Source organism: Andrena cerasifolii, chromosome 9 (assembly GCF_050908995.1).
Source record: "Andrena cerasifolii isolate SP2316 chromosome 9, iyAndCera1_principal, whole genome shotgun sequence".
NCBI classification, from domain to species: domain Eukaryota; kingdom Metazoa; phylum Arthropoda; class Insecta; order Hymenoptera; family Andrenidae; genus Andrena; species Andrena cerasifolii.
The window spans coordinates 5,773,358-5,800,630 of record NC_135126.1 but is presented as its reverse complement, the minus strand read 5'-3'; the positions used below and the strand labels follow the sequence as shown (position 1 = coordinate 5,800,630).

Below are 27,273 nucleotides of genomic sequence, written 5' to 3'. Positions count from 1 at the left end.
TGCGCGACTCGAGCCCAAATACAAATTACCTTCTTGTCACAAGGAGGGAAGGGACCAGGGAATTTCCCTTCGATCTATCTCCTAAGAACAGCTCGATGGGGGAGAATGCAAAACAAATAAATAAATTGCAAAACAGCTTTATTCGATCGAGAACATAATACCCTCCTAAATAAACCAGCGAACGAACAGAGAAACGAAGGAAAGAATAATAATCGATTCCACGGAGGAACGACGCAAAGTGGAATTCCATAGAACGTAAGTTAATGCGACTTGTACTGTGTTAAAGGGGGAGGGAGAAGTATATTGGGGAGCGGGTGATACAACACGGTTTCCAGCAAGATATATAGAAGAACGTTACTACTACGACGTCTACGCGACGCTGCGTCTACTCTAATTATCGGGCGAGCCGGGTCAGGCTCGCCTATATCACGGATTTAAGCTCTAGTTATTGCTTTGTAATACACGTGGCTTAAGGTGAAAAAGAAAATGTTAAACGAGTTTGATCTGCGCGCGCTCACATGTACGAGCTTCCTCCTCGCCGTTGATCGATACCTATCTATCGACGACCGACGCCCAAATATCGTATCCTGCCCAAGGATATAAGTATTTCAGTATACTATACATATATGCGTATGTATATATCTATATATAATTACGTATGTACGTTCATGCGCGCGTTTCTCTCCATCTCCCGTGGATCCCGACTTCCCGCGATACAAGTGCCGTTTTGAACGACGCGAGTTCATCACAGCCCGCAATTTAGTTGAACCCTTACTCTTACGGTTAGATTTGATCCCTTCGGGGACGGACAAGGGGCTTGGGAGATCTGGCAAAATAAATTACCAATAAACGTTAAACCACGATTGCTAAAAAGAACAAAATATATCCAAAGTTTACTCCCCCTACTGCTTGAGGCTCCAGCTTGCGAGCTATGCTCCTTTCAACATGCTCTACTCCAATTAACTTCCAAGTAGATTCTTTCGAATCACTGAAAAGCCTGAAACAGTAGCCATTGGAACTACGAAAGCCTGAAACACCTAACCAACTCCCCTTATCCTCCCCCGAACCCTAAATGGCAAAAATGGCATGGCAAAGAGGCGCTGTTAATTCGAGACGACCGGCATGTAGAACTTGTGCTTCGGGGTGTCCCTGGTGTGCTTGAAGGGAGCCTGTTTGGCCTCTATGAGTGCCGCTGGGCAAGGACCCTTGTGCCTCGGCGCGTACTCCTTCTTGTACATGCTGGAGGTGACGGTGGTACCATCGCCGAGGCTGATATTCGACACGTTCGCTTGCCTCTGGACTCTTTCCACCTTCTGGGTGCTGAAGTTCCCGTAGCTCTTGGCTTCGCTGTGCGAGTAGAACTTCCCTCCCACCGTGAGGTTGTCTTGCCGGACGATCCTCTGCGGGCGCTCGTAGGAAGACGAGGCCCAAGGGTTGCCGTCCTTGTTGCTGCGGTGCAGGGAAGTTAAGCTGCGACGGTCGCTGCTCTGGCTGGAGTTGCTGATGTACTGCCCGGTCTCGGCCAAGTTCGAGATGCTCTTCTTCTGGTCAGCGGCCGTCGACGAGATGGTGTGCAGCGCCTCGGTGGACGACGTGACGCCGCGTCTGTGCAGCACCGCGTTCGTCATATCGGCCGATGAAGAAGAGATCACGTTCTTCCTGTGGTGGCTGGTCTTCGTCAGGGCGGAGTCCACCTGGGACTTGTCTACGGGCTGGCCGCCGATCGCCTGCCTGAATTCCGCGCTGCTAGTCTGATTGGTATTGTAGCGAGCCTGGCTGGAGATGGTGTGGTGCTCGTGGTGCTGCTTCTGTCTGATCTGCCGCGACTCCATGTGCTGGGTGTTAACGTAGTCCCTCTTGCTGGCCTCCTGGTGGTGTCGCTCGAGCTGCTGCCTCTGGTGCTCGCTCACGTATCCACGATGATTCTGGGCGTCTGTGATCGATCTGTCGTCCACCACTCGTCGCGTTTGACTCGCGTTCTGCGACCTCAGCTGCTGCTCGCTCGAGTGAATCCTTTGATGGTGCTCGCTCAAGTACTGCTGGCTGCTCAGCGATCTCCTGAAGTCTGGCTGAGGACCTGGGGCCTCGGAAGGCTGTACCGCGCGGTGATCCACCACGTGATGAATATTCTGAGTAGACGACGCTCTTTCGCCTGACTGCGCGGAGCTGGTAGTCTTCCTCACGCTCGTGACCACGGTGCCGTTCTCCAGGGTCTTCGACTCACTCGCCATGGTTCTTTTAGTGTCGGACTCGATGCTCTGGATCTTAGCTGCCACTTCCTTGGCAGTGCGTTTCGTGAAGGTGTTGTAATTCCTCTGGTTGGTGGTGGACATCGCGGAAGTGTCGTCACCCAGGGATATCGAGGACTCCATGTGGTGTCGACGGCTCACGGTCCTGCCGGCTGGTGAGTCCTCCTTCCTCGTCGGCGCGAACATGTCCCTGCTCGTCGTTTTGGTCTCCATGGTACCTGTGTTGACTTTCAAGTTGTCCTCGTGCCTCTTGATCTCCGCGCGTTCCCCGCGCACTACCGTGTACGTGGACCTCTGCGACGTGCTGTCCTGGAAGTCGCCTGTCATTCTCAGATTATCCTCCCGGCGCACTACCTCGGCCCTCTCGCCTCTCTTGGGGGTGAAATCGTCGCGAGGCCTTCCTACGAAGTCTCCTTCAGGCTTCAAGTTATCCGAGTGGCGAATGGGCGAGCGACGCTCCACTGGGCCCATTTTCTCCGGGGACCTGCGCTCGAAGTCACCTTCGGGCTTCAAATTATCCGGATGCCTAATAGGCGTCCTCCTCTCCCCAGGTCCCATAGGCGACTTTTGGGGACGCTCAAACTCCCCTTCTGGTCGCAGGTTGTCAGGGTGCTTCTTGCCAGGCGTTCGCTCGACCGCCACGTGCGTGTAGTCGTCCTTTCGTCGGACATCGATGAACTCTCCCTCGATCTTCAGGTTATCCTCCCGCTTCCTCACGTCCACCCTCTCGACCTTGGTGATCTTCTTGTAGTCGTCTCTAGACCGATGAACGTCGATCTGCCCCTCCATCTTCAGATGATCCTCGTGGCGACGGATCTCCACTCGTTCTCCGTTAACGTATCTGTAGTCCTCTCTCGACGAAGGAGATACCTCCATCTCTCCCTCGGGGCGCAGATTATCCTGGGGCTTCCTCACAGGTGCACGATCGCCTCTCTTCGGAGTGAAGTCGTCCTTGGGAACCATGTAGAAGTCGCCCTCTGGGTGGAGGTTGTCCTCGTGACGAATGGGAGTTCGTCTCTCAGCCGGTCCCACCTTCTGAGGCGTTCTTTTGGCGAAGTCCCCTTCTGGATACAAGTTATCCTTTGGTTTCTTCACGTCAGCGCGATCTCCCTTCGTGGGCGTCTCCTGTCTGGGTCTACCGACGAACTCTCCCTCAAGATGCAGATTATCCGGATGCTTTATAGGCGTACGTCTTTCGGCTGGGCCAACTGGAGCCTTCTCTGGCCTCTCGAAGTCTCCTTCCGGCTTCAGATTGTCCTCTGGCTTCTTCACAGAGGCTCTGTCACCTCTGGTTGAAACGAAGTCTTCCCTGGGCTTGCCAACGAAGTCTCCTTCAGGTTTCAGATTATCCGGGTGCTTTATAGGCGTTCTTCTCTCCGCTGGACCGACCGGAGCCTTCTCAGGCCTCTCGAACTCACCCTCTGGCTTCAAGTTATCCTTGGGCTTCTTGACCGGTGCTCTCTCGCCCTTCGTGGGCGTCGGAGCTTTGGGCCTCTGCGCAAACTGTCCCTCAGGCTTCAAGTTGTCAGGATGCTTGATGGGCGACCTCCTCTCTGCTGGGCCAACTGGAGCCTTCTCAGGCCTCTCGAACTCACCCTCGGGTCGAAGGTTGTCCTCGTGCCTGACGATTTCGCTACGTTCCCCGCGGGTCACCTTGTAGTCATCTCGCCTTCTGATGTCAACGAACTCGCCCTCCATCCTAAGATTGTCCTCTCGACGAACGACATCCACGCGCTCCACCTTCGTGGTGCTCTTGTAATCGTCTCTGGACCGACGGAGGTCGATCTCACCCTCCATCCTCAAATTATCCCTGTGCACCACGATCTCCGTCCTCTCGCCCTTGGTGGGCGCGTAGTCGTCCTTAGGCTTGCCAGTGAACTCGCCCTCCGGCTTCAGGTTGTCCTTAGGCTTCTTCTGGACGGGTCTGTCGGCGCGTTTCGGAGTGAAATCATCCTTGGGTCGACCCGCGAATTCTCCTTCAGGATGTAGATTATCCTCGTGGCGAATCGGCGTTCTCCTCTCTGCAGGGCCGACTGGAGACTTCAGCGGCCTCTCGAACACTCCTTCAGGACGTAGATTGTCCTTCGGCTTGGTGATATCCGCTCTTTCCCCTCTAAGAGGCGCCTCTTCCTTGGGACGCTCAGCGAAATCTCCTTCCAGACGCAGGTTATCTGGATGCTTGATCGGAGTCCTCCTCTCTGCAGGGCCAACAGGCTTCTTCTCGGGCCTTTCGAAGCTTCCCTCAGGCCTCAGATTATCTTTAGGCTTCTTCACGTCCGCCCTCTCGCCCTTCTTCGGCGCCTGATCCTTCGGCCTTCCCAAGAACTCGCCCTCTGGCTTCAGGTTATCGTCGTGTTTAATCGGCGAGCGCCTCTCTGCCGGGCCAAAGGACTTCTTCTCAGGCCTCTCGAATTCTCCCTCGGGCCTCAGGTTGTCCTCCGGCCTCTTCATCTCTGGCCTCTCCGCCCTCTTCGGCGAGTAGTCATCCTTGGGACGTCCCTCGAACGGACCTTCGGGCTTCAAGTTGTCCTTGTGCTTCACGACCTCCACGCGCTCACCCTTCACCACCTTGAAATCATCCCTCGTTCTCACGTCCGTGAATTCACCCTCCATACGCAGGTTGTCCTGATACTTGGTGATCTCGGCCCTCTCGCGAATCAGGAAGTCGGTGTACTCGTCTCTGGATCTGTAAGTCTCCATATTCCCTTCCATTCGAAGGTTGTCAGTGTGCTTGACGATGTCGACTCGATCGCCACGAACGGGGAGAAAATCATCCTTGGGGCGACCCTCGAAGGGTCCCTCTGGCTTCAGGTTGTCCTCTGGTCTCTTCACATCCGCGCGTTCTCCCCTCGTTGGCTTGTAATCGTCCTTCGGCTTCCCGACGAACTCGCCCTCTGGTTTAAGATTATCAGGATGCTTGATAGGCGTGCGTTTCTCTGCAGGCTTCACAGGAGACTTCTCGGGTCGCTCGAATTCACCCTCTGGACGCAGATTGTCCTGCGGCCTCTTAACATCCGCGCGTTCGCCTCGTTTGGGAGCTTCCTCCTTGGGCTTCCCGACAAAGTCACCCTCCGGCTTCAAGTTGTCCGGGTGTTTGATGGGTGTCCTCCTCTCTGCTGGGCCTACTTTCTCAGGCTGAGGTCTCTCGAACTCACCCTCGGGCTTCAAATTGTCTCTCGGCTTCGTCACCTCTGGCCTCTCAGCTGGCCTATACCCCTTGTGCTCCGGCCTTTCGAATTCACCCTCGGGCTTCAAGTTATCGGGATGCTTGATCGGGGAACGTCTCTCTGCGGGGCCGAAAGGTTTCTTCTCCGGTCTCTCGAACGTTCCTTCGGGCTTCAAATTATCCTCTGGTCTCTTGACGTCAGCCCTCTCGCCTCTAGTTGGCGCATCTTCCTTCGGACGACCGATGAATTCGCCTTCAGGCTTCAGATTGTCCTGTGGTTTCTTCACCACTGGTCTCTCCGCTGGCTTGAATTCCTCCGGTTTCGGTCTCTCGAACTCTCCCTCGCTCTTCAAGGTATCGGCGTGCTTGATGGGAGTCCTCCTCTCAGCCGGGCCAAAGGGTTTCTTCTCAGGCCTCTCGAATTCACCCTCTGGCTTCAAATTATCCTTGGGCTTCTTTATGGGAGACCTCTCGCCCTGTTTAGGAGCTTCTTCCTTAGGCCTGCCGATGAATTCACCTTCTGGCTTGAGGTTATCCTCGGGTCTCTTCATTTCTGGCCTCTCTGCTGGACGATACTGCTCGTGGTCTGGCCTTTCGAAGTCTCCTTCCGGTCTCAGATTGTCTGGATGCTTTATAGGCGTTCTTCTTTCCGCTGGACCGAATGGAGTCTTCTCAGGCCTCTCGAACTCGCCCTCTGGTCTCAAATTGTCCTGAGGCTTCTTCACCTCCGGACGTTCTGCCCTCTTCGGGGTGAAATCGTCTTTAGGCCTTCCCTCGAAGGGACCCTCTGGCTTCAAGTTGTCTGGGTGCCTGACAATGTCCACACGCTCACCTTTCACCACCTTGAAGTCATCCCTCGTCCTCACGTCCGTGAACTCACCCTCCATACGCAAATTGTCCTGATACTTGGTAATCTCAGCCCTCTCCTGAACAAGGAACGTGGTGTACTCGTCCCTGGACCTATAAGTCTCCATATCTCCTTCCATGCGCAGATTATCCGTTCGCTTCACGATGTTCACGCGTTCACCACGAACCGGCGATTGGTAGTCATCCTTGGGTCGGCCTTCGAAAGGACCTTCTGGCCTCAGATTGTCTTCCGGCCTCTTCACGACAGCTCTGTCCCCTTTAGTAGGGCTGAAATCATCCTTGGGCTTGCCCACAAAGTCTCCTTCGGGTTTCAGATTGTCCGGGTGCTTGATAGGCGTTCTCCTCTCCGCTGGACCGACCGGAGCCTTCTCAGGTCTCTCGAACTCACCCTCTGGCTTCAGATTGTCCTGAGGCTTCTTCACTTCTGGCCTCTCTGCTGGACGATACTGCTCGTGGTCTGGCCTTTCGAAGTCTCCTTCGGGTTTGAGATTGTCCGGATGCTTTATAGGCGTTCTTCTTTCCGCTGGGCCGAAGGGAGTCTTCTCAGGCCTCTCGAAGACACCCTCTGGCCTCAAGTTATCCTGAGGCTTCTTCACTTCTGGGCGTTCTGCCCTCTTCGGAGAGAAATCGTCTTTGGGCCTTCCATCGAATGAGCCTTCGGGCCTCAAATTATCCTCCGGACGCTTCACGTCAGCACGCTCGCCTCTGGTCGGCATATAGTCGTCTTTTGGACGCCCTTCGAAGGGACCCTCAGGTCTCAAGTTATCCTGAGGCTTCTTCACTTCAGGACGCTCAGCTCTCTTCGGCGAGAAGTCATCCTTGGGCCTTCCTTCGAATGGCCCTTCAGGCCTCAAATTATCCTCGGGACGCTTCACGTCAGCACGTTCACCCCTTGTTGGTTTGTAATCATCCTTTGGACGTCCTTCGAAGAGCCCTTCAGGACGAAGATTGTCGTCGCGTTTGATCGGTGTTCTCCGCTCAGCAGGGGTGAATGGCGCTCGTTCTCTATCTGGAAAATCACCTTCGGGGAACAAGTTATCAGGATGACGAACAATCGGTGCCCTTTCACCTGGACCATAGGGCGTTGGCCTGGGTCTATCGAATTCACCTTCAGGGTACAAATTATCTGGATGCTTAATGGGTGTGCGTTTCTCTCCAGGTGTATATTCCTCTCTAGGACGATCTTGGAAGTCCCCTTCAGGACGAAGGTTATCCTGTGGTCTCTTCACATCCGGACGTTCTGCTGTCTTAGGCGCGAAATCATCCTTGGGACGTCCTTCGAATGGCCCTTCAGGACGAAGATTGTCGTCGCGTTTGATGGGTGTTCTACGTTCAGCGGGAGTGAATGGCGATCGTTCTCTGTCTGGGAAGTCACCTTCGGGGAACAAGTTATCAGGATGACGAACAATCGGTGCCCTTTCACCTGGACCATAGGGCGTTGGCCTTGGTCTATCGAATTCACCTTCAGGATACAAATTATCTGGATGTTTAATGGGTGTGCGTTTCTCTCCAGGTGTATAATCCTCTCTAGGACGATCATGGAAGTCCCCTTCAGGACGAAGGTTATCCTGTGGTCTCTTCACATCCGGACGTTCTGCTGTCTTAGGCGTGAAGTCATCCTTAGGACGTCCTTCGAATAACCCTTCAGGTCGAAGATTGTCATCGCGTTTGATGGGTGTTCTACGTTCAGCGGGAGTGAACGGTGATCGTTCTCTGCCTGGGAAGTCACCTTCGGGGAACAAGTTATCAGGATGACGAACAATCGGTGCCCTTTCACCTGGACCATAGGGCGTTGGCCTTGGTCTATCGAATTCACCTTCAGGATACAAATTATCTGGATGCTTAATAGGTGTGCGTTTCTCTCCAGGTGTATATTCCTCTCTAGGACGATCTTGAAAGTCCCCTTCAGGACGGAGGTTGTCCTGAGGTCTCTTCACATCCGGACGTTCTGCTGTCTTAGGCGCGAAATCATCCTTGGGCCTTCCGTCGAACGGACCCTCTGGCCTCAAATTATCCCGCGGCCTCTTTACTTCTGGACGTTCAGCTGTCTTCGGCATGAAATCGTCCTTAGGCCGCCCCTCGAAGGGTCCCTCTGGTCTCAAGTTGTCTTCGGGCCTCTTCACATCAGCACGCTCTCCCCTGACTGGCTTGTAATCATCCTTGGGACGTCCCTCGAATGGTCCTTCGGGCTTCAAATTATCCTGCGGTCTCTTCACCTCAGCCCTCTCCCCTCTGGTCGGTTTGTAATCGTCCTTAGGCCTTCCCTCAAACGGCCCCTCTGGTCTCAAATTGTCCTCCGGTCTCTTAACATCAGGACGTTCCGCTCGCTTCGGTGAAAAATCGTCCTTAGGCCTCCCCTCAAACGGCCCCTCAGGTCTCAGATTATCCTGCGGTCTCTTCACGTCCGCCCTCTCGCCCCTGGTTGGTTTGTAATCATCCTTCGGCCTCCCCTCGAACGGCCCCTCCAGTCGCAAATTATCCTTGGGCTTCTGCGGCTCCGGCCTCCTGGTGATCGCCGGCACCGCGTAGTCGTCTTTCGTCACACCCTCGAACGGTCCATCGGACCTCAAGTTGTCCTCCCGCCTGGTCACGGCCGTGGTTCTGTAATCGGTCTGGTCGAAGCTGTGATACTGCTCCTGCGAGGTCGTGGTACTGTCCACGATGTCCGTCCTGCTGTAGAACCGATCGTCCTCCTCCGTGTACGCCAGTCGTCGCCGTGGTTCTCGTTTGATCACGTCGTATCCGTGGAAATCCTCCTTGACGTGAGAGGTACCCTGCAGCAGATTTCCACGCTCGATAAGCGGCCCCCAGATACGGCTAATTGGAGCCTCCTCGGTCGCAAGGTCGACCTCGACGCTTCTGCTTACCGTGAATTCACCCTCTCCCACCGTGAGGTTGTCCGTCCGCTTGATGATCTCGGCGCGCTGGACGGTTCGATGATCGATGTACTCCGATCTGCTGGTGGTCTCGTCGAGGAACTCGCCCTCCACCTTCGTGTACGTGTTGCGACGCACAGGGCTCGGTCGTTCGCCGGGTGCCCCGGTGAACACCAGCTCCGAGGTGGTTGTACCTACGTATCAAATAGTTATTCCTCTCTCCAAGGTAATAAACCAAAATTAAGCTTGCTGTTCTTCAGCTCCACGTGCACTCAAACTATACAGACCAGTCACACGATCGTCTCGACCAACATTCTCTCCGACTTCAACGCTATCAACACTCCAATCAACACACTCAAGAGCACACTTACTTCACCAAGTTCTCAGCGTACGCTGCACACAGTGCTAGGACATCCGAACACTGCTGCATCATTCACAAGAAATCACCATACAGATTATACATGCACGCAAGCAGGGTGTACGCGTCAAGAGTTATCGCACAAGTGGAATTGAATCGTAAACTCGAGTGTCACAGACCGTGCTTGTTCTCTCAGTTAAATCATTTCTCTACTTTTAAAGCTAGCTCAACCAGAGCAATGGTAACTCACTGTCAAAATCTCCGCCGGGTCGAAGGTTATCCTGCGGTCTTCTGACTGGTTCGCGATCTCCATATTTAGGAGCCTCCTCCCGCGGTCTCCCGATGAATTCACCTTCCGGCTTCAAGTTATCCTCGGGCTTCTTCGCCGGCACCCTCTCGCCCCTCGTCGGAGCTTCCTCCCTCGGCCTGCCGATGAACTCACCCTCTGGTTTCAGGTTATCCTGCGGCTTCCTCGCCGGCACCCTTTCACCCCTGGTTACCGCGTAATCCGTTCGCCTCTCCCCGGTGAAATCACCCTCCATTCGAAGGTGATCCTCATGATGATAGATCGCCCGCCTGTCCACGCGCTTCTCGTCAAACTCCTCGCGGTACGAAGTCACGGCATGCACAGGCTCGCCTCGGGGGAGCTCCAGGTGGTCCCCAGGGAGGTTGTGTGGGCAACGGTGCCGCCTGCAATTGTTTCGTGGACAGTTTTTTTACCGTGGTAGTCTATACACCCGACGGACGTTTAAAAAAAAAAGGGAGTGCAATGAAAGCAGAGTAAAACTTCAGGTCACAAAAACCGCGATTTTTTTCAAGGGGTGAACAGCACTGGGATTCTGTTTCGTGGCTTCGACGAGACTACGCGCGTTGGACTGGCCAGCGAATAAAAATCAGAAGTATTCGAGCATTCCATGGAACGCTGGTGCGACGCTGCGCTGCAGAATTGGCACGGGTGCTTCGTGGGTACCGAAGGACGGCATTTTGAAGAGTCGACGAAGACGCTGCATCGAATCGATCTGTTCGAAGGAACTCAGCAACCCAGCTCAGCTCCTCTTTTTATCAAACGTACACGTGGTTGACAGTTGAAGGAAGAAACGGGATATTAAAAATCGTTAGACGTTAGAGCAAGGTCCTAATTGGACGTCGACCCTAATTTAGCTATCGCTGGCGAATATTCATGCACGTCGTTCGCGATAGATCACCTCAGTTAGCCCATTGATAAACTGGTAGTCGGAGACGTCACTGCAGTCACGCACGTGATCATTGTCGTGCGAGTCGCATGTTCGTGATAGCTTTGTTAGATTTCGTGCACGCCGTACGTTAGGCAAGCCTAATTGAAATACATTTGCTTAGGGTAACTGCAGCGTAGCCAGATTGCTCGATCGCTTAGCAAATAGAATGGAAACTTTCGCGTCGTTTGCGAATTCTTCGCGGTATCGCCTGGTATCTCGGTTCGTCGACATTTAATAAGTACAGGGATTACAAATAATTAGTCCACTCATTTGCAAATCTCTTGTCATCACTGCCACCTGCCGTTAATCATCCTCCCATGCAAATTGCATATTAATAACGAATTAGCGCTGCAATTAACAAGTGATTTCGCTCGGTGAAACGTACGCGGTTTCACCCTTACTAGTACGAAGGAACTGCTCCGTTGTAACAAGTCCATTATACACGCACGCGTTTAAAATGGTAATGACGTTTTTAGGTACCCTTTGCTTTTTACTCGCCTCGCTGAATAACGCCTCGCGGTATTTATTGTTGCAGAACACTGTAATTGGCAATTAACCAGCCGAGGAAACATGGGCGCTGTAACACGTCCGCGAAACGATACTGTAATCTCCATGTCAATTAGAGAGACAGCAGCCTGCCAAAATGCCAACGTGCCTGGCTATACAAAAGATCGGCGATCTACGCGGGGAAATCATTTGCTCCTAGCAAACACCCTTTGAAGCTCCGAAAAGAACTTCGAACGCTCCTTTGATTTTGTCGCGCGAAGCCGAGCGCTTTAAATATACAACGCGAAGATTAAAGTCGATGCCCGTCGATCGAGGACCGCGTCCATTCGCGGCGTGATCCGCGCGGGCCATTTGCAAAATTGCAAGTCGGTCACAGCGAGGGGGGATTTCGCAAGCGGTGCCCTACGCAACTCGCGGCACGTACACTGCGTCGATGGGATTCGAATGCATGGCTATCCACCGTAAGAGGCGATAAAAAAACAGCTCACCGGTCGTACGCGCCAAATTTCGATGCAGAACGATGGTTTGCTGGGTGCACGCGAGCCTCCGACACGCTCTGTTATACGGGATTATCGGGGAATGTCGTGTCCCCGCGTAATTCTCCGTTCGACGGGATGAAAAAAAAAAAGTCGCGAAAGGCAGCGCCTTTTGTTCGTACGCGTTTCGAGCCTGGTTTCCGCCACCTCTGTTCGGTATCAATTTTATCAGCGAGCGAGGATTCCCGGAGTTACGATGATCGTATCGGCACGCGGCTTCCTACTTTAATCAGTTTAAACGTGCCAGTGGCCGCTAATCGCGAGCAGCCCGCATAAAATTGAGTATTGATTAAAACGATGTGCTGGGAGCTGAATAATCACTGTCGCCGGTTTAACCGATTTAAAACCAGGTATTTGATCAATATCATCCGCGGATTGGATACCGGTGGGTAGCCGAGGTCGCGGGATTTTCGACGCCCTCGAGCGCCGTTGCCAGTCGAAGATCGGATGCCCCAGAGCGGTCAAGGCTGAACCACCCTTGACGGATCGCTTTCGTTCCGCGGCGCGAGCCTCGATTCGGGTCAAGCGTTTCAATCTAGCGACGACTGGGGATTACACTTATCGGAGCAATTTTCGCGCGAGTCGATGCCGCTCCTGTTTACGCTCTGCCAAAAAGATCCGGGCCTCCTTGCAATCAAGGCTCGAGAGAAATCGGTTCCATGATTTAGAGTTTATCAAACTGAAGGGTACTTGATCGAGGCGAGATCTCGACCTCGATTGCAAGCACTTGTCCCTTGATGTCAGGTATCGTCCTTGAGCGGATCGATATTGCGTCTGAGAGAATTATTATTATAAGTTTCGGCTTCGTTCGCAGGCAGCGTGAATCACCTTCGTGAATCTCCAAAAATGGAAACCTGCCACTTATTCGTCATCCTTGGTTTTCGGCCGAACAATGACTATCCTTGCGAGCGGATCACCTTAATTTTGAATCGCGGATCACCTTGCCCCGGGATCACGCGGCCACGCCACGCCGTTCGAATAAGGAAGAAGAGCGAGCAGCCGATCACGATTGGCTAAGAACAAGCTCCCGTAAAAGGGCTTGTCTCGTGTCCCACTTTTCAACGCCTCGTGCACGCGCTGGCTCCCTTCGTATGCATACAGCGGATTTCAAATCATGCGGACCTTGTTCCAAGGACGGGCGCTTCGAGATTTCAGGGGAATTTCACTCGGCGGACAGGTTCGAAACGAAGTTACTCTATCGAAAAGAAGTTACGTCCCATTCAGCGTCTGCTTATCTTTCGAGGAAGTAGAGAGACATAGATCCACCTGGTTGGATCTTGCTCTTATCAGCTGAATAAAGTGTACGGTATGGGGGGCGTGTTTACAGAATAAGCAGCGGTAGGAAGCGTAAGATATCGAGGATTGTTTGTAAACAGCGAATGGAAACAGTCAGGTAGCGTTGTGCAGGAGGCACGCCGCACAGTGGTCCGAACGTGGAAAGAACCCTAAATAATGAAAGTCGGATTTTTAGGTATGGATTATTTTTTTTGTGGTAGCCAACGAATCAATGTATCTTGCTGTGAAAATGGATATATGCTTTTCTCTTTAATACGGAAGAAAAATACATCTGAAGTAGACCTTTCGTATTCTAGCGGGATTCTGACAGATTTCTCATCAAAGTTTAAGACACCAAAATAAAACTCACCAAAGTAAAAATATTTTTCTTTCACTTTTGGGGACATTAATAATCAAATGTGTTATGTATTATAAACGTGTGTAGTATCACCTTATATATGACGTAAATACTTTTCCAAAATATATAACCAAAATCATGTTTTCTACGTATGTTAAAATACTAATTTATAACGCCATTAGTAATATTACTATTTGTGAAAAAGTCATATTAAATTATTTCTTTAAGATTGTATTAAGTTTGATATTTAAGAAGTAACATGAAAAAAAATAATTTAAAGTATTGAGAAATACTGAAGTTATGTTTTCTCCTCTATGCATCCAAACACTGTGCGCCGGAGTGGAGCATCCTGTAGGTGGTTACGGTATCGAATCGCGGTGTTTGTAGATCTTTAAAAAGAACCGATGCATGCATGGTGACGATGACGAAACGAAGCTGCAACGCGACGAAGACCGTGACTGCGATCGCAATGATGGATAGAGCGAGCGATTGATGCTTCCGATCACGGAACTTTTCAACAACGGACACCCTCAATGGCATTAATTACACATCTTCGCGGAAACACCGAGCACAGCTAATAAATCAACGATCATCCATTTTAATCCTGCTCTGAATCGTGGAATCAGCTGGCAGGGGAAACAACGCACGTTATAAATGCAAATTTAATTGAATTAAAAGCAAATAGTGCGCATACTGATTGTTCGGAGTTTCGGAGTAAATATTATCATAGCGAGAGGAGCAAATGCCCCACAAATACCGCGATGATAATTAGATAGGATTCTAAACGATTTTGAAGCGTGCGTGCCGCGAAGCAGGACAGATTCAGGGTACGGCTCATCTACGTTAGTTCGTGTCTCTCTTTTTGTACTTTTAAGAACGGTCCCTTATCATAGAATCCCTTTAAACACCCGACTCTAGCAATAGCATGTTTAAAACGAACAACAGGGCTCCGTCTAGGAATGTAATACCAACATTTGCATTCTAAAGGGTTCGTTTGAATATCAAAGCGCAGGTCAGAACAAATTCGTCGCCACAATATAATGGAATTTGTCACTCACCCGCAGGTGCACAGCTCGCAGATGCATTGCTCCTTCAAAGGGATCCTCGACAGGATGTCGGGAATCTTTCCCGGTCGATTTTCGTCCTCGTCAAGGGAATCAGGTGACTGATCACCCCTCTTCGGTGTATCCTCCGGTTTTTTCGGCTTTTCCTCCGTTCGACTCGGTTTCCCAGCAGCTGGCCTTTCCGCAGGCTTCTCGGGGCCCTTCGGCTTCTCTTCCGGTCGGCTGGATTTCCCAGCAGCCGGAGCCGTTTCCTCGGGTCGCGGTGCTTTTCCAGGAGTCGGCCTTTCTTCGGGGCGACTCGGCTTTCCAGCAGCCGGCAACGGTTTTCCCGTGGGCGAGACATAATCGCGAGGCTTCTCCGGCGATTGTGGTCTGCCCCAAGAAGGTCTGTGGAAATTCAACGGAAAAGTCGAAACGCTTAATCGAATTATCGAGGAATTATTATCAAGCGGCCCATTTTCTTGGGCATGAGCAGAGAAATCCATGGTGGTATTCCTTTCGGTGCTCGTAACCTCGTTCGAAACGAGGAACTGGCGAGTACACACCGGGCAGAAACTTAGAGGATACTCCAACTTCCTACGCGCTCTGGCTTTAATTAAAATGAGTTGGAAATTTCAATATTTGTGTACGCTGCGTTAGTTTCCGCGCGAGCATCGGCCATTCGTTGATTGCATCTAGCGGGGTTACCATTTGCAGAGGGTGTAATCTCGAGGTGTATTGTAGGTGGAAGGAACAGTGAGGTCGTAAAAGCAGCGGCACCAATGAATCGCGAGCAACGTATCGCCTCGTAATACCACTGTGCCTTAAGTGCTTCGAACACACGATGCCCTTCCATCCATAATATTAATTGGAGAACGCTAATTTCACGTGGACGCGTTACCTTTTAGGCTCCCCAGGACTCTGCTCCCGTTGCTGAGGCCGACTCGGCTTGCCAGCAGCTGGAATCGGCTTGATTCGCTCCTCCTCCCTGAGCCCAGGGATCCCGCGCGGATAACCAGGCTTTTCTGGCGAAATTTTCTGCGGAGAATCGGCTGGAGACCTGGGCTCCGTGCTGGTGAATCTCTCGAACCGGGTGTCGTCGACGACATCCCGCGCTACCATACTCGTCACCTCTTTGTCGATGAATTCGGCCGTTGACTTGGTGACATCTCTCTGTGGAAAACAATGGCAACTCTTATTCGGCACGTTACCCAATGATAAAATACGCAACTTTCACTTAAACAGAAGTTTAAAAAGCACATCGCTCAAAAAATAGGACGTCTCTAAGATTTTATTTTAAAAAAAGTAAACGTCATAGTGTTAAAAACTTTTTTAGGCTGTATTTGTACATCATTCAAGATAATACAATTTCTTTTGTTGAAATTTTATCTAATACAGCTGCCTGTTAATGGCTATAACTGTCCTGATGATACAGAAAATTCTGCGAAATTTATAATGCCTTGAATTATGCGAACTCAACAAGCCAAGAAAGTTCTTAAAGTTTAAAGATAAAATCCCAAAAATGGCCTATTTTTGAGTGACTTGATGCGAGGGTAGCCTTAAATAAATCTGCCCTGCCTGTTAATTCTGTCTAATCCCATCTCGCTCTGTCAATGAACTCGGCCCTACGCGCCCCCGTCGCGAAGACAATTACAGAGGATTCAGCTAATCAAAATGGTTATCACCTCGCTAATTACAAGCGCTTTCACGGCCGGTTCAAAGCACCGCGTTGTTCGCCAAATGGGTCGCGGCGCCTCAGAGAATTGCATGCAGCCGTGTTCCCTGCAAGCTTTCCACGGGAACATGCGATCAATGGTAGATTCGTTAAACCATTTACCTCGTGAGGTTCACAAGTAATAATTTTTAAGTCGACGTATAAAACACGAATAAAAGTAAAGAAGCTGCTGCTCGGGTATCGAATTGCCTGGCGGAAAAATAAAGGAAACTCGGCGCATTCGGATCAGCATACAGAGCGGCGTTTCGATCGCGTTTACATCACCGCCTCTTTTAGCGCCACGACGAGCATAAAATTCGACGCGTCGTTCACGGCAGAGCGATCAATTCTCACGTGTCTGCATATAAAATTGCTGACCTCACGGTTAAAGGCGAAACGCACACAGAATCGCGCGCAATAAACACCTTTCTAGCCTGCAACACGCGACTGGCCCGAGCGCGGGGAGGGCCGCTCGAATTCGCTGAAAGCCAGCCCTTTGTTCAACTTGCGCCCGGCACCGATGATACCCGATTGAACCAACGCGGCTGTAGTTTAGTCCCGATGAAGTAGACTCGTGATTTCATTGCTCCCGAGTTTCAACGAGATCAATTCGCCCCGACAAGCCGCGAGCCGCGTACGTGAATCGCATCGAGATCGGCGCCGCGAAGATGAATACCGCGTCAGATGAAGGAGAAGGCGATAATCGAAGGCTCGTCGTTTCACGGCAACAGTTACATGGAAATCGCGAGCCGGTACGTTAATCGACTCGGAACGCGCTGCGCGATGAAGTCCGGGGGTCTGTTAAATTAAAAACTACGACGGTGTTTAGCTGGACGGAATGCAGGTAACGCGAGATCGGCGCAGATGGCATTTATGCACGCGCCTGCATCGTATCGCGTATCCAGAGCCACTTCTGCCCTCGCGAGCGCTCCCCGAGTATTCAGTTTCGCCGATGGTATCTACGTAAGGACAGAACCACCTCGTGGCGCGCTTGGATCCCGAGGGCACTGAAATTCCAGGGATCATTTCGCAATTCGCTCGATACACTGTACAGTGTACCTCCTTGAAACGTTAGGCGCTATCAAAGCGACAGCTTAAAGAGGGAAAGGATGCTTTCCAAGTTTTCAGTAAATGAATTTCCAGGTCGAGGGAATGGGCCTCGGAGCGCGGTTCCGACGAGCGCTTCTTTCTTCACATCTTGATTTTAGGTCAGCGTGCCCGGCGAACCTTTAATTGAAAGGTGCGAGCCTCGAAGGATTCGAAGAACATGTTCGTCACTTTCCTCGGAATACCTCAATTCGTTCACTGCTCTATAAGCTAGAAATTCTCCACGGCATTCCTCCCAAAGGAACCACGAAGCAGAGGAATTTCTCTCTCTCTCTCTCTCTCTCGCCGAGCAGAAAATAATAGACGCGAAAATTTTCGTTCATAGCGAGCACGGTGAAAGCGTGTCGCGAAGCCCCCAGCGAGGATGAACGAATTTAATTAACTCCGGGAACAATTGTCGCCGATTTCATCCCATCATTAATCGATGGCGCGGAGATTACGCGCTCGCATCGATTTCGGGGCCGCGAGTTCCACGAAATTGCCCGTTCAATTATTTCACGAACGTTCGAGTCGATATTCCACGAAACGGTCGCGTTTTTTCCCCCCTCGGTGGAAAATGATTCGAGGCGATGCCCGGCGGTGCTGCAGAGCCGTAGAAATCGTTAGAGTGGATTTGCCGAATGGCTGGCGGGTAAAAGAATCCAAGACGGAGTCCGAGCGGTTGCCTTTTAATTAAGTCCGCGCTTCGACGCGCAAGCAGAGACAATCGTTCGTCGCTTTGAAATTAGCTTCATGTGCAGCCGTTTTCGGTTCGTTAGCGTCGATCGTTATACTTGGCGAGCACGTTCGCTCCCCAGCTTAACCGTGTAATTCGATAACGAGGTAAGTAACGTTTACTAATGCCGCGAAAGCTGACCTTTGCGCTGTATCAGGGGATCCCGAGCGGTCGCAACGCTCGCCAAAGGAACTCTAAATAACAAAGGTTGATTTTGCCTACGGAACATCAAAGAACAGCCGCCGTTCATCGAGCGGGCGCTAAAGAACGATCGTTTAATTAATGAGGAGTACTTGGGGACTCCAGCCAATGGAAGGCAGTGGAAATTTTCACCTCGGAGGGCTCTTTTCCACTTTCGGTGTAACGAGCTTATTACATGCACCAGCCGCGCGTGCACCGGTATAAACTCGCTGTACAACGGCCGCTCGTGGAAAACGCGATTACACGTGCCCGCGGAGCGTGACAGCGCCGATTCACTAGCTGTTTGCACTTTGAACAATCGAAAACAACGCTGCTCTCGTCTACTTTCCACGAGGACGCTGGCGTCACGCGAGATACGATGCTCCACTAACGACGGGCCGCGCTTCCAATATCACTCAGGTTTCTAAATGCTGCATTCTCGATCCTTAGCTCGATAGCCGTAGCTCGCGGGCGGGTTAATCTCTGAGGCGTTAATAACTAATCATCGGATCTGCCATGTGGTCGCATGAATTTCCGGCTAGCTCGCCCACGTATCTGGCAAACACCACCCACGAGATCGTGACTCTCGCTTCGACGCGCGAATCATTACGTGGGATGCACGTAAATCTGCGATCCTTCGCAATCTTTCTCGCGAATTATTCCGTAAGGCCGCGGGGAGGGTAGGGATCGCGCGTCGAAACGAAATACGCGTGGAATGAAGTCGAGCGCTCCCGTCGAGAGACGCTCGATGAATCCAATTTCGATTGTCCCGTTAATTGGATCGAAAGGGAAATAAAAGGCGCGGCGAGTCGTTGAATTCCAACCCCCGCGAGTACCTGTTGAATTCACCCTCGACGCGCCGGGGCAAGGAATTGATATTCACCGGGAATGTATGTTCATCGACCGCTCTGAGACCTCGACGTCGATGTCACGGCTACGAGTACAAATCCATGGACAGACTTCCTGGTCGAAAAGTCACCTCTGAAGCCTCGTTGGAGGATATCAGTCGCGTAATCGAAGCTTAGACTAGATCCGAAGGGAACTCTTGACGGTGAAGAATGTCGAAGTCGATCATAGCCCAGGGAAGTGAAGAAAGTTGTTTCCAGAGTGAATTGGAAGCTTCTCGGGACGTAATTTTCCTAAGCTGGTTATTTCGGAACATAATATCGACTAGATGTTCCATGAAATAGTTCAACTTTCAATAGAGCGTTGCGCAATCACCGAGCACACTGGCGACGCTATCAATTCCCTCCTTCGCATTAGAAGAAGAATCGATAGCGGAATTAACCGCAATTCAATGTCCACTGCGGAGATATTAAACGCTGCTTCAAAACATCGTAAAGATTAATCAGGCGGAGCTTGGCGGTAAACTTTAAAGCGCCGTTTCGGCTGCAAGATGAATATGTCCAACGATTAAGTCGTGACGCAACGCCGACGTGCTCACGTGTGCCGATAACGGTCGCGTGAAAGGTTTCACCGAAAATCCACTGGTTCGTGGCGAAGGAGGAGACGAAGAAACAGTCGATCGACACGGTGTAATCTCGATCGATCGTCAGACCCTTTGATCGCGTGCCAGAATTAAACGTCCCCTGCGCTGTATTTACGCGTTCAACGATGCATACGTCCACTGTAATAAATTCCCCGCCCAGGTTTGCCGCTCGCCGCACGATTCGCATTATCAACCTGGACAAGGTTACACGGAACCAGCGCACGCTTGCTCACGGAATTCCATTGGCAGCGCGAAACAGGCCTTCGTGCACGCTGACATCATTCACGAGTTTGGGCATTGACAATTCACCTCGCCGAGCGGGCCGTGACGATTTCCAGCTAACAATATTGACTCACGGCTTGTGTACTACTCGCGAGAAGCCGAAGCGTATTACGGATGATCTCGAGCGAGACCGATCGGAGATCATCGCGTGGAATTCAATTGGTCGCGGGTCAAACGGCCGGTGACATCACTTCCAAACTCGGTCGCAACGCTGCACGGCAATTGTTTGCAGGGTATCGTTGGCAATCGCAGGTGCACAGGACAAGGAGCAAGGTGTCCCCGAACAATCGACTGGAATTTGTTTTGCGAGCGGTTACGCTTCTGCTCCCGTTTATCGCGCAGCGACCATGAAAAAGTGGCTCCATGGAATGGCTTGCTTATCAATCGCTCGTGGCACGAAACGGCGAGCACGATTATGACTCGACGCGTGACGGGAGCGCGAAATTTAGCGCGGGTGATAGGTCGCCGAAGGCGTTTCTTTAAGAAGCGAGCACGGTGAATCGATCGTGATATATCGAGGCTGGTGGACGCGTCGGGAGGCCGACGGAGTTTTGAAACCGACGCGGGAATCTAGAGGATGAGATCACTGTCGAACTTGGCCGCGGTGGCTGCAATTATTAACGTTTTACGTACGGTCGATTGAAGTCGATTGCAGGTGATTGCCGTTGCGTGTGCGCGACACATGCCCCCGGGGATCCTGCTGGCTCTTATTAGCCGCCTCACCGAACAGACATTCGCACCCATTTCATTGCGCCTCTTATTATTTCAATGTGCGCACCACTCTCGAGCGAGTTAATAACTATTTACCGTCGCTCCAGCTCGAAATCGTCCCTCTGTGTACGTAATTCGCCCCCGGGAATCGCGGCGCGGCGCTGTCAGGCGCCCCGAGCGGGGAATCCATTACGCGGCTGGCGCGATCGGCCCCTAACCGCACGAACTATGGTAAATAGAAACATTCGCGGTGCCACCGCGTCCACGAGGATCCCTGTGATCTTGTTAGGAACCTGCGCGAGGAATGTGGAGCCACGGCGTGGGCGTTACGAATCGAAGGGGTTCGACTGACAAAGGGAGATCCCAAACCCTTAAATTAAAAAAAATTATGAAACTTTAGGGATATGTGGAGGATATATAGGTATCCATTGCATTACGCAATTTTGTTTGCTACCCAAATTTACTCTAAGGGGGCGAAATTGATCCTTGAAAATCCGGCTATTTTCCGATTTTGTGTTATAACTCGCGTATCACTTTTCCCAAATGGCAGTGCTAATTAAAAGAAACAATTTTTGTCTGAAAACTTTTTTTCTATTTCTTACAGTTCGCGAGTTATAACACAGGATCGAAAAATAGCCTGATTTTCAAGGGGTAATTTTTTGAATTTCCTAACCGCCAAGTTCTACCGCGAGTCGACGTGAGTTGCGTGGAATATGTGGAGTATTCCACACTTGAGATTTTGCTGTGCGTGGAATTCCACATTCGTGAATTTGGAAGGCATTTTACCATTTTTTTTCTCTTTGCGCACTACTGTTTTTTAGGCTGTTGAAATTTGATCTTTTAATTTGCACTCCCCTAACTCGACACTCGGGAAGAATTTGCTCCGCCGACCCTGGTGGCGAGATGTGTATCGACTTGCGAACAAATATACGTGACACCTGTCGAGAGTGGAATAACAATTTTTCCCCAAATCTGTTGGTGTAGAAAGCTAGCACTTCGCTTCGATTCTCAGTGGCTTCGAGTCGCGAGTTGACCCTGCACCGCGACCTCATCTCGCACGCCATATTTCCCTCCTTCGTCCTGCCAACTGGCTACGTTACGTCAGCTTTATTTTCAAGCGGAATAACGCTCGAGAACCTACGAGGTTCGCCTGCTTTGGAAGTGAAAGTACCTGTCGAGCGTCTTCCGCGAGCTGCGCGAACCTACTTCGTTTTTACTTTATTTCCTCTGGAACGTCAACACCGAAAAGGAAGGAAACTAAGGGGACCCAGGCGGCATCGAAAGTGTTTATCCATTTATCCCCCAGAAAGTTAACCACCCCTTTCCTCGAGTAAATACAAAAATTTCAAAGACCATTGTCGCGTTGCTTCATCTTCGCATGCAACGCTTGGTTGAATAAAGGAACAGGGGGCCATTGTTGGCTGGACGCGCGATAATCTTTCGGCGGAACAACGTCCACCACTGTTACCTACATCCTCCACTGTGATTACAAAGAGATTGAGTAATGACTGGTCGTTACTTACCGAGTCTTTACGCGTGTCCGTTGTAAATTCGCTGATGACACGTTCCTCGACCACGTCGCGGACGTCCTGCACCGCGGTGAAGTTGGACGACTGATCGATCACGTAGGAAGATCGCTGGACCACTTCCACGTCCGTCGTGTCTTTCACGTCCCTCACATCCTCCACGTCCAGCTTAACGATCGAAACTTTAGTGGTATCGCCCTTGGGCACCGGGGAATCTGCTTTAACTTTGCCTCGCGGTTTATCTTTCGGCCCTGCTTCCTGATCGCCGGGTTTCTTGTCACGATCTGTGGGCTTCTTTTTCTGATCCTGCGGCTTCTCGTTCACGAACGACCCGTCCCAAGTAGAAGCGCCGGGCTTAGTTGGTCTGGTGGCCCTGTCCGTGGCACTTTTTTCGGGGCTCTTGGGTCTCCTTTCGGGAGACTTCTGTTCATCTTCGGGGCGTTGAGGTGCGGATCGAGGGGAAGCCTCTCGAGGCCCTTTCCCAGGCTCAGAGGGACCTCTTTTGTCGTCTATTTCGAGGACCACGGTGGTCGAAACGACGTTGGAGGAATCTAGGGTCTTGGAATCGGAGAGGAGAGTGCGTTCCAAAGTAGTAGAGGTAACGAACTCTGAAGTCTGAACGTCCTTGGAAGTATCCGACAGGGTGATCGTCTTTTCAGTGATGTAAGTCGGTGGTTTTTCCCCTGGGACCTTTTTCACGTCACTTGGTGATATCTGAGTGGGACGTTGCTTAAGATCCGTTGGCGACTTCTTATCACCAGGCTTCCCTGCTGGCTTCTCGCTCACGAACGAACCGTCCCACGTGGATGCTCCTGGTTTCGAAGGTCGTACAGACTTGTCTGTTTTCTCGGGGCTCTTTGGACGCTTCTCAGGTGATTTTGGAGCTTCCTGCCGAGGTTCGCGACCTTTCGGTTGCAAGGGTTTCTTTTCAGGGCTCTTAGGTCCCTCCTCGATCCTCACAGTCCTCTGCGTGGTCGTTGGGACGCCGTCGCGGACGATGACGGTCTCCACGGAACTCGTGGAGTAATCCAAATTCGAGGAATCGGTGTAGCTCTCGTGGGTGGTCGATTGCTCCATGACGACGGAGTTGCTGATGACCTCCGAGCTGCTCGACACTTTCGTGTCGCGGACGTCCACTGTGGTATCGCTCACGTGTCTCCTCGACGGCGGTGCGGGAAGAATCCCAGCCTCGGGGTGAACCTTATCGACCGATTTCTCGCGGATGGACTCCCTACTAGGAGGCCTCCTCGTTTCTGATGGTTTTTCCTTGACAAAGGTCCCGTCCCACGTCGACGAGCCAGGCTTCACAACCCTAACGTCTCTGCCCTTGGGCGTTTTCTCTGGGCTTCCTGGTCTGCTCGATGGCCCGTCCTGTCGCGCAGGATGCGCGTCGTAAACGAACGTCTCCTGTATGGAAGAGAGACTAGAGTCCTTGACATCGGTGAAACTGTGCTGACTGGATGAATGGTCGACGACGTAGGACGTCGTGGAGACTTCAGCCTCATTTAACGAATTGTCCTCCGTGACGTCGCGGATGACGACGGCATCGGTGGTTCTTCGGCCCTCTGGCTTCCGACGACACTCGGGAGCCTGCGGTTTTTCGTGGACAAACCTCCCGTCCCAAGTAGACTGGCCAGGTTTGTAGCTCTGCGGCGTCGAGTCCCGTTTTACCGTTTTCTCCGCACTCCCCGGTCGACGAGGGCTGCCGCTGTCCCCAGCATCTTCCTCCAGGATCGTCTCCGAGGCGAAGGTCACCTTCTCGACGTTCTTCACCTTCTCGTCCGTGGAGGTCGCGTACTCGACGACGTAAGAGCTCGTGACAGACTCGGACATGCTGGAGACATTCTGCTCCTCTGTGACGTCCTGGACATCCACAGAGTCCTGTCGCTTCTCGCTGGTCCTGACAACAGTCTTGTCCGTCGACGACTTCTTCGCACTGTCCTGTGGCTTTTCGTACACAAACTGGCCGTTCCAAGCGGAATCCCCTGGTCTCGTGATCCTTCGCGTCGGTAAAGACTTGTCTTTCGGAACGTCTCCGTCAATTCGTTTCCCATCGACGCAAATCTCCTCCGTGACATCCCTGCGTTCCTCGGATATGAATCTCGACGAATCCGTGCCCCCCTGCACCAAGTGCACGACGTTCGACGACTTCTTCTCGTACGATCCATCCGAACTCCTCTCTTTGAAGTCAGCCCTCTGCGTCGACTCTATTACATTGTCCCCAGCTAGATGGCGGAAGACGGAGGCATCCGAGACGTTCCTCTTCCTAGGCTCTGGCTGCTTCTCCGTCACGAAGGTGCCGTCCCACGCGGAGTCCCCTGGCTTCGCGTACCGAGCGGAGCCCTTCGAGGGCGCCTCCGTTGTAACCTGCTTCTGTGCAGCGGCGTAATCGATCGCGTCGCCGCGGCTAATCGAGGCGACGTTTCGATCGTAGGTCTCGACGCTGCTGGAGGAAGTGCGGCCCTCGTCGACGACGACTCGGCTGTCGTACACCACCGTGGACGACGACATCCGCTGATCGATCACCGACGTCTGCTCAGAGACTTCAACGCTGGACTCGCTCCCCTGCGCGCCCACTTTTGAAAGCAGCCGATCTACTTTCGCCTTGTCGAGGCTGTCTCGATCTCCCCGAGGCGTCTCCGTGCCGATATTCCTGTCCCCGACCGAACTTTCGCTAATAAACGTGCCGTCCCACGTCGACTGGCTCGGTTTGCCGGAACGCTTGACAATTTCACCGACACTGTCGATCTTGGAGCTGCCCTTCACTGCGCTTTCACTGGCATCGGCAGCGGATGAGTCGAGGGTGACCTTGTTACTTGCTGTCCTGACGTCACCCGCGTGTTTAACTCGAGGCAAATCCGAGGGCACGACCGTGGTCTCGCTGTCGACGGTGCGGCTCTGCGAGCCCGTCACCCTTCCGTTGTCGTCCACCTTCTCGCCTGATTCCCGAATCCTCGTCGTACTTGACACCGTCTGGCCATCCTTCGTGCTCGCCTCGTGCGTCTCCTTGCTGGCCTGGCTGCTCTCGTACGACTTGGACGACGTCTCCACGCGCGGGGCGCCGTTCGCCATTCCCTTGGATGTCGTCGTCTTCGACTGGTGACCATAACGGTCCTCCATCGAAGACGACGACTCCACCACGGTGGTAGAAGAAACCGATTCCTGCACGGTCTCCGCGCGAGACTCGCTTCGACTCTCGGACACACTGCTGCTCATCTGCCCCGTCGTTCCTCCTCGAAGAAGCTCCGAGTGTATTTCAATCTCCTTTGTACTCTGTGGGCTTGCTCGCACATTTTTGCCCTGTTTGATCGACTGCGTCTGTTCCTGCGCTATGAAGTCCTGCGAGCTCTTGCCGGTTTTGTAGCTGGACGAGCTCTGGCCCACCTTCTGCGGGGGCGTATCGATGACCTTGATCACGTTGCCCTTGGAGTCCATGATGACCTCGCGGCTGGCGCTGGTGACCTCGACCACGCTGCTCCTGGATTCGCTCTCCACCACCTGCGTGGCCTCCTCGACGACGCTCGTCGAGGACACCACCTCCACCGTCTCGACGGTCGTCATTCCCGCGGTGGACGATGTTGTCGCGACTTCCTTAGTGGTCCCTTTACCCTTCCCCTTGCCGCCACTCGGTTTCTTGCGTATAGTCATTCTAACACGGTTCTGTCAGCGTTCACTGGCTACCACTCGCCGTCTCATACGAAACTATACACGCGGAACTCGCGATGGTCGCGCACGAAAGCAGAAACTGTCCCAGTGTTTACTCGCGACGGTGTCGCAGGATGCGCGGGGCCTCGCGGAACCGCGCGGCGATCTCTCGGGCCGCACTGAAGCTTCACCCCGTTCGCAAACTCGTTTCTCCTGTCTCTGAAGGCTCGCTCTCGTGTGCGTAACCTGCCGATTCCCTGCTGGCCCCTCTTCGCCCCTGTTGTCCGCGCACACCGCTCGGTGCCCCCCGTGTCAAATGGTCCCTCGGAACGTGGTAACGCGAGACGCGTAAGAGAGAAGATGCCTGCTCGAACCGATGCTGTCGGTCCGGTACCGCGAGTCGATGTGGCATCGACGATGGCTCGCTGGCCCTAGTGACCACACGGTGCTCCGTTCCTCTTCGTCACTACCATTGCCACGGCGTAAGCGAAGCACGGCTCTTTTGCCTGGAGAACGCCGATCCAGGCCTCCCTACTTCTCCTCTCGCGTGTCGCCCGGCGTGGGATGTTACCGCGTAGCGTACCCGTGCCCGCTCCGCGTCCTCGCCTCTCTGTGTGTGCGCGCGGTGCACGCACACGATCCTCTCGCCGGATTCTTATTTGCGCGCCGTTCGCGTGGGCTGACGGGGCACGATCTTACTTCTCTTCCCGTGCACCTCGCGGCCTCGTTCCCCTTCGCCTGGTCCGTTCCTGGTCGTCTTTGACCCCTTCCAGCGAGAGGAGCAGCCTTCCTTATCGCGCACAATGCGATCCCGCCGCTTCTCTTTCACCTGCTCTAGTTTTCCCTCTTACCATCGCGCCGTCACGAGTCCCATTAAGCATACAATTAACGCGCCCGTCCTTCCGCTCCAATGCCACGGGTTTCTGTCTATATCCAGCCGCCGGTTCACCTTTTAATCACTCACGAATGGAGACTGTTTAGGCCTGAGTCACTGGCAATAATGCTTCGCGCTCATATTACCTAAACAGGCGGCGGGTGTAACCACTCGGAACACGTGTTTTTCTCGCCCGAAGGGTTTAAGAGCGACCCGGCTCCGAGAATTATCGTTCCAGCGATCCAACCATCTCCCAATTCAAATCCACTGTATTCCAATGCCCCACCTCCAATTCCACTTGCTCCTCTCACGTTCGTAAACCCTGCTCCAATGGCTGAGAGTGTCTAACACGTACGACAGCCGTGCACGGGTGAGCAAACGCTCCAAGAGTACACATACTGGATCAACAATATTGTATAACCGCCTAGACGAGCCCGCGAGTTGCTATGCACGCGTCTGTCTCGGTGTCGCTGCGCTCCAAGCGCTCGATTCCTCCGTCACCAATTTTAAATTCCATCCTCCGACGATCTCCTTGATTCTCGCTAAATGCAGGGACGTGG

At 52.6% G+C, this 27,273-nt stretch overlaps 1 protein-coding gene across 2 annotated transcripts; it reads right to left on the bottom strand.

Moving 5' to 3' along the window:
- Window positions 1–121: 121 nt before the first annotated feature.
- On the bottom strand, window positions 122–27,273 carry Sdb (SAXO downstream of blistered). Of its 2 annotated transcripts, XM_076819932.1 has the most exons (7): window positions 22,192–27,273; window positions 15,372–15,643; window positions 14,486–14,878; window positions 9,767–10,206; window positions 9,150–9,352; window positions 8,592–9,056; window positions 122–8,498 (listed from the first exon to the last, which is right to left on the bottom strand). In XM_076819932.1, exons 1-7 carry the CDS (start codon window positions 25,840–25,842, stop codon window positions 1,104–1,106), a joined length of 12,819 nt encoding a protein of 4,272 aa, XP_076676047.1. In that variant the 5' UTR covers window positions 25,843–27,273; the 3' UTR covers window positions 122–1,103. The 2 variants fall into 2 exon arrangements, with proteins under 2 accessions (XP_076676047.1, XP_076676046.1); XM_076819931.1 differs by having other exon boundaries at window positions 122–9,056.